Below are 15,314 nucleotides of genomic sequence, written 5' to 3' on the forward strand. Positions count from 1 at the left end.
TTTTAAAGCCCGACGCCACGAGGGATCCAGGTCAACAGATTTTAAAGTATGTCTCATTGTAGGCTCTCAAAAGGCTGCTCTGTACAAGGCCATGGCAGTTCTTTAAAGGATTTTAAAACAGATGCTTTGAGAGTTTCAAAAGACTGACTTTTTTTTCTTTTTTTTTCATTCTATTTATAACTTCGAAAAAAAATGAATTATTGAATTGAAAACGTTATAGAGGTTGAAACCATTTGTTACACTGGATTTAGTGCTAATTGAAGAATGATCAAATTAACCAGATTAGAATACTAAGGCTCGAGGAAAAAAATCCTTGCCTTGTTTTAATGCCTCAAACCTTTGACATGTGGAGTATACTGGGAGTACTGCTCTTTTTCGATTGGATTGTGAGCTCATCTGTTGTGCAACTGTGCAGTAATGTCCCGGCTGATAATAGAACTAGGAAAGCCATTCATGCTCAGCGCCAGCAGGAACTGTAACCATCCCAGAGGTCGCAGCAAATCATTTCATACACACATGCCAACTTCCAAAAAATGCTTCCATAATTGTAAAAAGCTACTATGGGGACAGCTGGTCTCACAGGGTTAAGGAGCATTTTACAAGTGATTGACGGGAATTCCAAAAAAAAAGTTTGTATCCAAACAGAAGTTTGACAACTTCAGTTTCAGACATAAAGGTGCAAATGTGCCCAATTTGAAATCAATTAGAAAACATTCCTGTTCACTTGATATTGATCTGCTGTTGTCTCGTGCCCTTGCTGCTTTGTCCCTTCCATCTGTCTCGGCCCTAGAGAGCTGTAGCACAGCGCCCGGGTGTCCACACACACACACACATGCACACACACACACACACACACGGGCACACACACACAACAAGGCTTCTGTGTTCAGAGCTGCTATTCTCACTCACAAACTTTCACATTGTCAATTTCTCTGTAAAGCAAAATGTCTAATGAAGAGTCATAATATTTACCTCACGCAGATTTAGCCACATTTTATCAGCAACAGACAAGCTTGGTAATTTACATAAATCAATAATATATTTCAAGGTAAAGGTGTGGGTTTGAGTGTGGAAATGTGTTTTCCTCGGCTCTTTGGAATGAACAGACGTTCAAGTTCTACTGCTTACAAATATTGTCTCATTCACGCATAAGAACAAACTCGTACTCAAGAATAGAAAGAAGAGAGGGGCCTAAAAGCAGGTGAGAGGCTGGTCCTGAGGAAAGTGAGAGAGAGCGTGTTGCAGTGCTTCTGCATTACAATTGATTGGCTGGTTTAACCGCCAGTGCTGCTCAGTGGAGCCTTAAATAGATGGATAGAACCCTCTTTTACCCGATTCTCTCCTTCCTGTCTCCTCCCACCCCCCATTTTCATCCTGTCAATTTTTTTTCTATCCCTCTCCTGATTTCTTCTCCCTTTTCCCCTCCCCTCGAGCCTCATCCCTCATCATAGATACGCTCCAAACTATTTTACGCTCAGGGCGTCATTGTTTCGCCGAATCTTTTTCACTGTTGAAAATGGTATCACCCCAGACGTCCGCACGTGGTGCTTTCTGTACTTTCTGGGTGCACAAACAGACTTGCTCATTTGTATGTGTGTGGCTGATTTCCAATTTGTCTGTAAGTGGAGGTCACACACTAATCCTAAATTGTCCTCCGGTTCTGTTAACCAGATACGATCCTTCTTTTTTCCTTGATCCCTCCTCTCCGTTCATCTCTCATTTCCTCCCGGTGATAAAAAGTCATTTTGCGTTGCAAGTGAAATGAGATGAATTTCCTGCAGCGTTGATGGATGCAGCCGAGGATACAGCCCAAATAAGCAGACGATTGAACACACAGATCAGACCGCCATCAGGAGTGAGGTTTACATACCTTCTCTCTATATTCCTCAGAGTATAGGGCACATCTGTAATGCGTCTTTGTATCTCTGCATGTTCTTTACTGATTGTGAGGAAACTATGTGGGTTACAACATTGCACTTTAGTCCATAGTTCAGGCTCTAACCATCTAAACCTCTCCCATATGCATTGACAGCTCCAGATATGTTCAAAGTTCTGTACGTTAACAGCTGATGGTAGGAGGAAGTATGGTTGTTTGAGATGACAGCCAAGGGACCTCTCTGATTTAACGCTGGTAAAGCAGCGTGTAAACTGCAGCGCAGTGCGGGATCAAGTCAGGAACTCGATGATGTTCACAGCGGACTCCAGCTGTGACTCAAACAAAGGCCATTAGGCCACTAATGGAGACAATGCCACTGGCTTTATATAATGTTAACCACACGCTGCTCAAGACGCGCTCAGTGAGGCATGCTTGATCTGTATACTGTGTGCTCCGTCTTGGTTGACTTTGGTATCTGAAACCTTTTTTGAGTTGGTTCCCTGTGGTGCCAGGACGTGGTCTCTGTCTGTGGCTTAATACCCACTTTGTCTTTGATCTATCCGATTGGGGATCAGGTGACTATGACTACCAGTCTCGAGGGCCCATCCACTCAGACTTCCTTCCCTTTAGTCTGTGAGAGACAAGATTTGGGGCAAAGCGCCGGCTTCCAGCCTCTCCTCATCCATCACTACCTCGAGGATCCCAGCAATCAATTCACAAGTGCAGTCCGAAACCAGCAGTATAGAGACTGTGAGCATTCCCTTCAATGGCACGAGAAACACCTTGCTATGAACTTTACTCAGCTTCCATTAATCCTCTGGCAACAACAAACATGCTTCGTGCTACATGATATCAAAGCGACCCCTCCTTCAGGGCCGTGCAGCCTCACCCCCCGAGTGCCTGGTCCTCCCTCTGACAACTGACCTTTCCCGTCTTGTTTCCTCATTCTCTTCATCCGTGTGTTCACTGACTTCACAAAAATCCCCCTGCACACACATCCTTTCATACTCCCATCCCTTCCCTCGGCTGTGCTCATCAATGGGGCCCCTGCTCCACCTAATATTTCAATAGAGTCATCATAGCAAACCCGGGGCTTGACCTAACAACCCTAGGGGCCCCACCACAGGCTGTTTCTCGCCTAAATAAATCGCTTTCTACTGAGTGCGCATCCTTCTAATACGGTGAGTTTGCAAGTCATAGCTCATTATGTCAGTGCATGAGCTAGCGATAAAACTGCTAACGTTAGCTTGACCAACACGGAGGAAGAATGAGGCCGTTTGGTTTGGCGGAGTTGAATGACGGAGGTTTTTCTGAGACTGAAGCCCTTTCACCTGAGTGAGGACTTTTGGTCTAAGACCTGACGCCCTTTCGTTTGAGTCTGAGATCTGAGGATGTCCAAAAATGAACACCGTACCTACTTGTATGTGCTGTTTGGCCTCCTTCCTGAATGCCTTCTTCATATTTTCCTGGTATCCAAATGATTTTATCATGATACTTTTGATCCTCTCATATGCAACACAGTGCATCTAAAGTTTTGTTCAGACTCCAATCTAAGAGTTTAATGAATACTCAACGTAGTCGACAAAAAACAACAATGAAGCCTTCGTCGCTGCATGACAACAGTGCTGACAATCATGACCAAAATCCTCCAAAGTGTGGGAGAATTTCACTCATGTCCACACTGTCAATTTGATATAATCAGCTGTCTGCATTTGGACGTCTGTGCACACCTGTGCCGTCCGTCAGCATCACCTCCCGCGGAGCCGAGGAGACAGCGGTTTGATAAACTGCCTTTCATCAGGCTGACTGACAGCAAATACCTGCTGGACAGAAAAGGCTTTCCACTGCGAGTGAGAGGAGTCTGCCTTAGAGGAAACACGCAGGTACACACACAGACTGACTGGGAGCACTAATCAGACTGAATACAGCTCATGCGTCGCCACGTACACCCATAATACCGGTATCCCTTTAAATGTCGTGACTAGTGTTGGGTATTGTTTGAATTTGAACGATTCTGATTCCGATTCCTGGTTTCAATTCCGGTTCCCAGCGATTCTCGATTCCGATTCTTTTAAGAGGCAGGGTCAAAAAAGTTTAAGTTTAAGATATTTTAAATGAGCTAGCTAACCAAGGGTCTTTCTGAAGGAAATAGTCTGATCTTCTCCATCAATGTTAATTCTATGAACTTTTTACTTTTTATTAACTTTACTATGAATTTCTAACAGGGCTGTTTTCAACTACAATATAAATATCAAACTATGAACTTCAATATTGTATAAACATGATAAATTATGAATATATTTAACAGGGGTACACTTTCCTCAAGAGAGCTTTGTTTTTGAAACCTCACAAAAACACATTTACACATGAGTGTATGATACTGCAGGTACTTAAACGTTACCTTGCTCCCACTGATGGGCCCTTGAAGCCAGAGGAAGAGGCAGCGGAGGACGGTCGGCGCAGCGCGTCAAACACGGGGCCATCTCTCCCAACCCCAAATCAGGGACACTTTCGCTGGCGGGGGGGGTGCTAGCGGTCGGGGGGGGGGGGGGGGGGGGTGCTAGCCAGCCTCACTGCTCATTTTAACAGATAGGACCGCTCCGCTCGGGCCACCCGGCCCCCGCGTGCACACTGGTCTGATTCGTAACAAATTCACAACAACCGGGACGCTATCCATGTTCGATCGCGCTGTTATGCCAACACTTCCAGTGGACGCTTCTTCGTTGGTGTTCAGCGGTTTCTATTTCCGGTCGGCGCCGGCGGACTGAGAATCGAAACTAGGAATCGAATTTTAATCTTTTGAACGATACCGGGTAAATCGCAAAGCTAATCCCGACTCCAATCGATTCTCGATACCCAACCCTAGTCGTGACAGGGGAAATATTAAAGACTTCTTGAGGAAATGCTATCATATGGTTAAAGAAGACCTGGGCATTTGATCCTAATGTTTTATCCAAAGCAGAAGAACTTTTAGAGTATTTTATTGATACCAACGCCACAAAAAAAGACCTGAAGCATGCATAAATATGTGTTACTCTAAGACCTTTGTATATGTTCCGTTGCTGTAGTAACTTGGCCCAGGGCCAGACTTGATTTATTTTGATATATGTTATTTAAATTGTGTATTTTCTAATTCAGTATTCTTTATTGCTTTTATAGTTAGCTAGCCCATAACAACTTCTAGCTAAATGTAAGAGCTGATTACTTAGCCACTGACTAATGATGCAATTGTTAATCTAAACAGTCAATTCATTCGTTTAAATAATCAAAAGATTCTTGCAACAATAAAAAGTTCTCATCTTCAGCTCTACTCCTAAATGACCAGCTGACCAAATTCATCAACTCTGGTATACTTTTCCATTTCAGACATTTTCTACGTTCATCCAACAATCTCAATGACGTCATCAAGCTCATGCTCACTTCTGTTATATTTAAAGCTATTGATTATTTTGGCAGCCCTTTAATCTTAAACAACATCTTTTCTTCAGTGAAGGACTGGCCAAAATCCTGAACAGATCCACACAGTTAGTTTTGTATTTGATGGTGAAGGAGTCTCTCGTCTCTTATTTTACTGCCACTGTCTTTTCCACCTTCTGTTTTTTTTTTTTCTTCATTTTTCTGTCTGTCAAATAAAAATGGCTTTATGCTGGTGGCCTAGTGTGAAATGACACAGTACTCCGAGTCAATGATGTGCTTTGATCTCTGTCACCCTGGACACCAGCCAGCTGTATCTGGCCGACACGGCAGTAATGTCACTGGAGATTGATTTGGGAGACGATGGGGTTGACGCTCGGAGAAAATAGTCCTCATTAGGAAGCTCACACTGCGGAAAACTCAACGGTTACTTCGCACCTATTACCATTCTTCTTATACGCCTTTCTCTCCAACTCATTATTTTTTTGTCCTGCTTCACAAAACGCGGCAAATGACCAGCTGGGAAAAGGGGGGGGGGGGGGAAATGGAGGTTTTCCCGCATCCACTTCAGCACTACGTTGATTCTCCTGCTGTGAATGCAGCTCAGAGGTTGACCCCTGCTCTCTCCCCGTAGGTCCAGATGCCACCAAAGACCCCTGTCTGAAGGTGCGCTGCCCTCCCCACAAGGTGTGTGTCAGCCATGACTATCAGACTGCCATCTGCACCAATCACAAGCAGCCACCTCACAGGTAAAGAACCGGTAATGTGTGACATTTCCGTGTGTGTTTTAATCATTGGTATTGTGACTCAGTAGAGCGCGCTGTCCACTGACCACTGATCCATTGCTCCTTCCATCACACAAATGTCAGGAAATAACTACATCAACGACGGCTACAGGGGAGAAAGAATGCTGCAAACCAAACATTGGGGTTGATTTGATGTCAGTATGATCTACAAAAGAACATCAAAAAATAAAGTTAGGGCTACTTGGTTCCATGACGTTCTCTTTCGTTAAATAGCCTCAAGGAACGTTGGACAAATTGCACCAGAAGAACCACGCTACCTCGTTTTTTGAGTACAATTTGCTTTAGTGACAGACGTACGGACACGTATTCCCAGCACTCGTTGGCTCTCTGGACTCTTGTCAGCAACCAACTTTTTGTGTTTTCAACCTTTTCATCTTGCCAATTTTGAGTTTTTTCCATTTTTCAGTTCAAGAAGCATACCCTTGATTTTTTTGGTCTCTTTTGTGGGCTTAATTAATTAAAGTCATTAGCACCTTCTTTTTTTTACAATGCAACAATTAAAGGCCTATTTTACATTTAATATGCCAAACTATTCATCGAAAATCTCCATTTCCACAAAACCATCAATCACCAAAGTTTTGGATTATGTTATTAATTAGGAGAGTAAGTAATTGGCATGAGGCCAATGGCGTGTCCTCTCAGGGGGACAGTTCCAGACTTTGTTGAGATATTTACGGACAGAAGTAATACAGTAAAATGAACTTTGTTTCATTATGTTTATCTCGGAGATGATTCATTATTGTTATTCTTTGCAAACCAAATTAACTTGTTCTGATGCATTGGACACACTTAGGCGTAACCTTCTCTTTTCAATGTTCATACATCTGTGCACCGACTTAACTTCCCTTACTCAGCCATATTGTTTGGCCCCTAGCCGGGACATTTGTATTCACCGGCTATAATCAGGCTATAACTCAAAAATATTATGGAGCCTTGCACTGTTAATTGGTATGCACCTTTGTCCTGCTGTGAGGGTGCTGAAGGACCGCCAAATGAGAGCCTTTCCATATTATAGCAGCATGCAAACTCTCAGTAGGGGGTTTCAGTCCAGCGGCTTATGAGGAGAGAGAGAGAGAGAGATTTATCACTTTGTAGTTTCTGTTTGAGAGGAGTATGTCTATAGAACGTCTGACAAGTCATTTCTCTGCAGAGGACTCTATCTGGGAATCATTTTCATGCATACCCCCACTTCCCAGAAAATCCAAACATGCCCTTCAAACCACGCAGGAGAAATATTTCAAACCTGGACCTAAATGTTTTTTAATATGCTTCCATCTTACCTTATCTGTCAGAACCCTTGTATTCATCAGTTCAGTGTGCATGCCTAACCTGCCTGCCAATGATTATTAAAAAATGCTGAAGGAAAATATATATATCTTCAGGAATAGGTGTGTGTTTGTGTGTGTATGCATAGGTGTTTATATGTTTGTATGCTGAAAATAGGTTATTTACCAACTCAGCTCACCAAGATGTCATGAATAAATCAGTATTCCAGTAAACGAGCATTTAGCATTTAGAGTTTTTTTTACGTTGGATTCTCCACTTGCTCACTTAGATAGTTGATGTTCACTTTGCATCGTTTGTCTCAACACATTAGATTCTCTGTAAAGAGTCAGCCTGGCTAATTCCATCTCTGCCCGATGGATCAGGAGGCAACACGGTGTTCAGTGAGAGCACTTAGACAGAAAATTGCTGCCAGATTTGTGTCCAACGCAATTATGCTCGTTATAGAAAAGGTCTCGGTGGACCAATCAGGATCTGCGCTGCTTCAGCTGACCCTGACAACCTGAAACACTTTTCAAACTTTGTGCTGAGTAGAAAACTATTCCTGCTGCCTGCGAAGTTATTCCTGCACTTAAATGTTCTCCCACGCATGCATGTATCAGAGTAATGTTAAAGTCATAAAATAAATGATTTCAGACTAGAGAGCTTTTGGCTCCAGCGTGGATATCATTGTCGTGTGTTGTCATGTGTGTGCGGGACACCTCATACTTAAGTAATGTCAAAATTCTGATCTGATTTCTGACTTCTCAAAATCTGTCTCTCACTCTCAGTGTGAAACCCAGGAAAGGCGGTGCAGGCCACAAGCACAGGCTCGAAGCAGGAGCTCATGGGAAATGTAGGCCATGCTCGGGCACCCAGTCGAGTTCTGTGTGTGGATCTGACGGACACACTTACTCCTCTTGGGTGAGATATCCCTTTTTTATTATCTTTTATTAACTTCTTCTGCTCTATTTACTTTCTCAAATGTGTTTGTTTTTTTTGTTGCAGATTCTCAGCATATTTTTTTTTCTTCAATAATACAGTTTATTTTTAACCATAAATAAAGACAGGATTGCTTCAAGAAAAGCAGTGCTTGAAGGGCCACGGGACAATTTGAAAAGCTCTTAAACCTCTATCTTCTCTTATTACTCCAGCCCCATTTCCTCCCATAATAACCTCTGCCTATAATCTCACTCTCAGCTATATAAAATAACATAAAGTTACAAAGTCACGATGTCGCGATAGAGCGAAAACGAAAGGAGGAAATGAGTAGAGGGAAGATCAGATTGACGAGTCGAAGAAGAAAAGTAGGCGGCTGAAGAAAAAAAATGAAGCATTGTGGGTCTGTCCTTGATATGAAAGACTCAGGATTCCTTCTGACATCCAGTCATAATGGTTGGGCTACAAGGGATGAAACACAATTCAATACAGAAGTACTGTACGACTGTACACCAGAATACATCTTTAGAGCTGAATCAAAGTCTTTGTGACAGGTGTATTGTCAGAGTAGACCCAGCTGTGAGCACACCTGCACATTGTGCTTCCTTTTCCAGTATTCTTTCTTAATTGCTGTGACAGCATGTCAGGAGACAGAATCGATGAAAGAAAACCTTTCAGTTAAACCACGCTTGTGTTTTTCTTTGCTCGGAAAGCTTGACGTCCATCCAAACCTCTGCTGCATTTTTCAGCTTTAGCTTCCAGACATTTGGTGTTTGGATCGTTTTTTTCTTTGATTTCAAGGTTACAAACCTCCAAACCAGATGCAGGAATCAACGTGTTGCCTGTGAGGTTCCGCCGCTGGTGTATTAGGAAGTCACGACACAGGCTTTACTAATGAGCTATGTGCCTGAAGCTGTGCTAAGGAGAGGAACAAAAGGAAGGGGAGGGCTTGGAAGTCCCTTTGGTTTCTGTGGTAATTTGGTTGGTGGGGTTCAGTTCGCTGGTGGAATGAAAAGGTCCCTGTGGCCCATCTTTAACTCTGCTCACCAGTGAACTGCTGGTCTCAATCTTATTCATGTTTTATCATTGCATTACATGCCGGCCTCATTGTGACCGCACACACAGAAACACACACTCAATATCCTATTAAGAGGACACTGCTCCCATCCCCCGAGAGGCCTCGGCCCACTAAGTTTAGTCCATTACTTTCCTCCCCTTAAATCATCCTCTCCTCTCCTCCTCTTTCCTCTTCTATCTTCTCCCGTCCTCCTTTATTTTTACTCCAGCGAGTCAGGTGTTAAAACACTGTTTCATCAAAACCACATTAACCCCTGGAGAGAGACATAAATAAAGATTCATAGGGCCTCACAGTGGGCTGACAGTGACTGTGGGAGGTCATCTCCTCTCTCTCTCTCTTTCTCTCTCTCCCTCTCCCTTTCTCCCTCTCCTTCCCCAGACGGGTAATTCAGTTTATCGAGAGCAGGTTATAGCGCTGTTCCTTTGTCAACAAATTTCATTAAGCAACATTAGCAGCGCTATCAAAGAGGCGACAGGGAGGAAATGATGGATTTGAATTACAACATAGGAAATAAAAGGGCTGCAGGATACGGCTACGCCTGTGAGGGATGCATGATATGTGTATGGATGTGTGTGCACGGTCAAATTCTCACCCCGACAAAACCTGTCGACACCATCTCGCAAACACAATTTACATAACTCATTTCAGATGTTATTATTCCTCTTGGAAATTGGATTTTTTTTTTCCCCCAACTTGTTCAAACAATGGCTGACCCCTCACTTACCTGGAATGAGATTTATACTGTTAAATTACATTCCAAAGTAGTCCATCTTGCTTATTTTGCATTGCATTAGGTTTTGTTACTGCAGTTAATAATAGAACGTCACTGGCCATCTCTTCGTCTAATGGTGTGTCTACGTGGCTGCGTAATGGACACATGTGTTCATCGAAGATAAAATACCCATCCTGTCTCATAAAATCATTCCTTTAATCAGGAAATTCAAAGTTTCAGTTATAATCGGAGGACGGTTACAACACAGAGAGACATTGATCGAATAATCGGTCCAGAATAGGCCCCAAAATATCCTGACTGCTGGTCTCTGCCAGGGTCATGTTCCAAAAACACTTAACCCTACTCTTCCCATGATGCAATAGCACCAATCCATGTCCTTGATACTGGGTGGGAACATTTGCTTTTTTAACTCCAGTAAAGTGTTTACACTTCAATTCATCTCCAATTCCAATGCAAGACAACTTCCTTAAACTTACTAGAGAAATCCTCCTGACCCATAGAGAATATCATACTTCTTTTGACGCAGGGCTCCTTAAGTCTTCATATGTCTACATGTGGAGCCTTGAAGAAAGCCTCTTTACTCATGGTTGTGTTCTCTCTCCACAGTGTAAGTTGGAGTTCCAGAGCTGCTTGTCTGGGAAGACGATTTCAGCCAAATGTGACGGGCTGTGTCCCTGCTTGCCTGGTCAGGAGCCCAGCAGACCACCACATAAGACTGGAAAGGCCGGTGGGTAGTGTGTCTCTCTCTGTGCGTGGAAATTAACAGAGTTACTTCTTTCAGGTGGCCAACCTGCCCTCTTGCAGTGCATCCTTGTGATTAGTAGTCATTTAGGATGCAACACAAAGTGTCCCATTTCTTCGGCTGTGAGCTTGTCACTACCTTTGAGTTCAGGGGGGATGCTTCAGATACACACACGCACGCACACTTTCACCGGTAATCCCTCAAATTGTTCCATTCCTTTCCTGTCAACTCGCCTTTTTCTCACGCTATTTTCTTCCTCCCCCGTCCCTCCAGCCCCCCGCCCCACCTGTTTTTTCTGACAGCTACAGGGAACAGTGATGGAGTGAGTGTGTGTGTGTCTTATTGTTTGTCGTGAAAATAGGATTTCCGTAGATAAATGAAGATATTTTCTGGTGGAAAAAAATGCAATCTAAAGGAAAGCGGCAGAGAAAAGGATGGATTGTTATTTTTGCAACAGACTTCCTAACTCCCAGATGGCCGAGTAGTGGGACGGTTTAACTTTGTGTGCCTGTGTGTGTTGTGAGTGTATCTTCCCATCCATCTATACCTTTTTTCAGAATATGTCCTGTTTGATTATACGAGAACATGTATAATACCCCCTGAGGTCATTTCTCATCTCTCCTATTTCGAATCACTTATTACAGCTCTCTTTTTTTATCAAAGTCTCCTCTTCCTTCCTGTAAGGATGACTGATGGAGGGAACAGGGAGCGATCTTGTGTTTGACAAACTTGACAGCCGTCTAGTTAATTCCTCCCCGTCTTTGTTTGAATGAATCTATAATTATGGGATTCGTCTGCTAAGAGCTTGAGTCTGGGAGTGGACCGTTTGTGTGAAGTGAAATATAATTCATTTCCACATCACCCAACATTAAACTATCTCTATCTGACTCTCTTGCCCCCTTTAGTCTAAACTTAGTCTTTTTTTGTATTCCTATTTCCTCTCTCTCTCTGGATCTTCTTCTCATTAATGTCTCTGTAGTTTCAGCATGGTGAGATAACGGGTCAAAATATTTCAGCAACAACACAAAATGGTAAACAGTTGGAGATGGCAATATAACACTGTGTGTGTGTCAGATTGTGTTCCTATGGTAACAGCCAAACGAGTGCAACAGTTCGCTTAGTGTTATCACTCCTTTATGTTTACTGATAGCCAAAGGTTCAAACTGCTCTGCAAGCTGGTTGTTGTACCGTCACGACACAGTAGTATTTATCTGTATATTTAGTGTAAGAGTAGCACATCTTTAGCGAGCAGATAGCATTTTATAATGATATGTCTTAATACTAAACACATGCTATCTATACCTTTTGACTGTAGTACCCTCAGTATCTTAATAACTCCCACAAAGAATGATTGGCAATGCTGGTAGATACACATTTATCATGACTGGTATTGGGAAAACTGCGTGTGCGTGTGGATGCTCATCTGTATGGAAGGCAGATGAGGTAAGTGTCATGGTGAGTTGACATCTGCAGAAATAAGCTGGACAGGACGAGTTCATCTCATTAAAGTGCCACTGATCTGTTTGAATCAAGCACACGTAATGGCACGCAGGTTGTTTGTCCGACATGCATTTATTGCATAGTCGTATCCTCGCAGCAGAAGCTTCGCTAAAGCAACCGATCCCACTCAGCTCGGATTCTTTCACATACATTATCATCCTTAGTTGGTTTTAAACACCATCACTGCCATCACAGTACAATATATTACAGTCATTAAGGCACAAGAATATGAAATGCCAATTTGTTTGTCCAATTCAGGTTGGCACAAACCATCAGTGAGCGGCTTTGACTCCACTGATTAGAGTTCAAGGAAATCCGACCCTCATTCACTCCCCACTCTTTATTTAACACACCTTATTTTACCCTCTAGTGAGAATCCACACACGTCGTCTATATTTTATTCACATATTTGAATGTGAGGAATTTTAACATCAAGTACTGAAAATGTAATGGATATAATGCCAGGAAATATGAGGTAATTACATCTTGCATGGAAATTCATACATAATTTAAACAAGCGTATAAGGTACGGTGGTGATTTGAACTATTCTTCAGAAGACTATATTCATAAGAATTACGCTCTTATGTAAGGAATGTCAGTCCCGGCGTAAACATCGTTTCACTAAAAAGCGAAACGCTCCAAATCATTACACACAAGGTCCCCCACTGTGTGTAAAAGACGGCAGCGAGTCTCCAGCTAACAAAAAAGACAAAAGAAAGCAGTGCGATAACTTGACAATAGATATTCCATCTATCGAAATTGAGGAGGAAGCCGAGGCAGATTCAACAAGCAGCGCTTAAGATGAATCCGTCTGTCCGTCGGCCCTCTTTTATCGCTGCACTGATCTTGACTGATAGTGACCGAAGGCCCCAGATGAGACTGTGAGACCAGCACAGGTTCATGCATATAAATGCACCTAAATGCACCACCAACAGCGCCCAGGTCGAGTCACAAACCAGCTGACAAAATTCCCAGAGTGAAAATCCTGAAAGGCTTGACCCGACGGTACTAAGACTTACTGACACACAACAAGTACACTGAGGAGGAGGAGGAGGAGGGGTATTTGGGAACAGGTGAAGCTGATTGGGAGGGGGAAATAATACACACAGGCAGAAAGGGAAGTTACCTGAAGCGATACCAGGGAATTACAAAACAAAACAGAAACCCGCAAATGACAGAACTTCCATCTCTATCTGTATGCTCATTTTTTTTACTCTCAAGCCGCCAATCCATTGTTTTACAGTCAGAGTTCCAACTCCATTTTTAGGCTTTCTGCACTTTAATGTTGCCAAAAACATTCAACCCTCTCCTTACCCTTTGACCATATGACACAAACAAATTCTATTCATCCTGGCTATCCAGTCTATTATTAAAAACTACATAGACGTGGGGCAGAAACTCTGGAAGTGAGAGATTAAACAATTAGGCCATGATTATAGGTTACTTGTCTATGTTAATTGATACATTTGGTTTAATCTTTATTTAAATGACAAATTAAGATCACGTGAACCTGATTTGCTCAGATAATGTCCATTGGTGTCGTTTTTCTGTTTATCAGCGAAGGTTAACACGTTGACCCAGAGACTCTGAGATTTCATTTGATCTGCTGTTCTTCCCGAGGCAGCACTGCCGCCACGTTGCACATCATCAGTCTCACATAAAGCAAAGACTCGAGCTGACGCAAAGCCATCTTTCTGATGATTTTGGGCCGAGGCGGTTCTGGTTGTGGTTAAAGATAATAATAAAAAATACATTTTTCTCTCAACTAGAGACTGAAAACTGTTAAAAGCTCAATGGGTTGAATCCGCTCGCTGAATTCAACCCTTGGCAGTTCTGTCACACGGCTCCATGGAGAGCACACAGGTGCACACATTGTGTTCTCCTCTTTTCTGCCTCCACACTTCTCATCCTCTCCCAACACTTGCCAATCGCTATGGGCTGTTTTTCCAGAGTGCTGACTGGTGTGAAAATTGCCTGTGGAGCATTTTTATTGTGTCCTCTTGAGACTTTCCTCACAAAAGAAAAGCTGCAGTGGTCATTTGTTCAAGCACTTTTTTGGCTTTCTCACGAGCTACCTTGTGTTTCCCGGACGTTGTTACGGTGAAGCCAATCCCCCGAGGGAGGGATGTCGTGTGGGCAAATTATATCATTCAGACTGTAATGACGACTTGATGAGTTGGAAAAACGAAGTCGCTGTTGCTGCTCGTACAGTTAATACTAAATAAATCCAGCATCAGTACCAATGCGGGGCAGCTATTCTGAATAAACTGCTCCAAGTATGCATCACAGCAAAGGAGCTCATTTATCTAGTGTTGAGATAGAAAGTGAATTAACCTACTTAGAATAATGCATTCCTAAATTGTTATAACAATGTAGCATTGATAAATTAGTTTTTTATGTTTAGTATAATGATATAAACTGCCTATTTTGCCTAATAATCCCCCTCTGTGTCTACTAACTAACGACTCTTACATGGGAATATTACAGTAGTGAAAGCACAGGCAGCTTTTTTACTGTATTAAGTCAAAATATTTGTTCATATACTTTTAACAAGAACCATGGCAGCTGAGTAAAACCTTTCCTTTCTATTAGTCACCTGAAAAACAATACGAATTAGTGTTTTGTTTTGAAGACTTTCTGTTGTTGGTGGTATCATTTTCTTATTCATCAGCACCATCTTTCATGCTAACCTCAATGTAAACTTCTATCAAAACCTACATTTACGTCCAAACAACAAAGGATTGAAAAGGCTGAACTTTGCCTAAAATGCCATCATTATACAAAAGTAGTCTCCCTCCCGTGGCTAAAAGTCACACTGGTTCTGGTTCTCTTTGCAACCATCCCACTTATATGACCTGTCCCCCTGTCCATGCTCACGGTATATTATTGATCATTATCTAGAATAACCTTAACTCAATGCCAGTCCGATTGTTCTGGAGAGCTGATAGCTTGAGGCAAATCA

At 42.6% G+C, this 15,314-nt stretch overlaps 1 protein-coding gene across 3 annotated transcripts in view; it reads left to right on the top strand.

Annotated features, from left to right (window-relative positions):
• The window catches only part of spock1 (SPARC (osteonectin), cwcv and kazal like domains proteoglycan 1), a 70,108-nt gene that overhangs the window by 46,733 nt on the left and 8,061 nt on the right, over positions 1-15,314 (top strand). For all 3 annotated transcript variants that reach the window (XM_037461412.2, XM_037461410.2, XM_062560689.1), the window contains 3 exons: positions 5,925-6,039; positions 8,151-8,283; positions 10,716-10,836. In XM_037461412.2, the coding sequence (XP_037317309.2) occupies positions 5,925-6,039; positions 8,151-8,283; positions 10,716-10,836 (369 nt within the window). The remainder of the gene's footprint in view (positions 1-5,924; positions 6,040-8,150; positions 8,284-10,715; positions 10,837-15,314) is intronic.

Source organism: Pungitius pungitius, chromosome 2 (assembly GCF_949316345.1).
Source record: "Pungitius pungitius chromosome 2, fPunPun2.1, whole genome shotgun sequence".
Taxonomy (NCBI): Eukaryota; Metazoa; Chordata; class Actinopteri; order Perciformes; family Gasterosteidae; genus Pungitius; species Pungitius pungitius.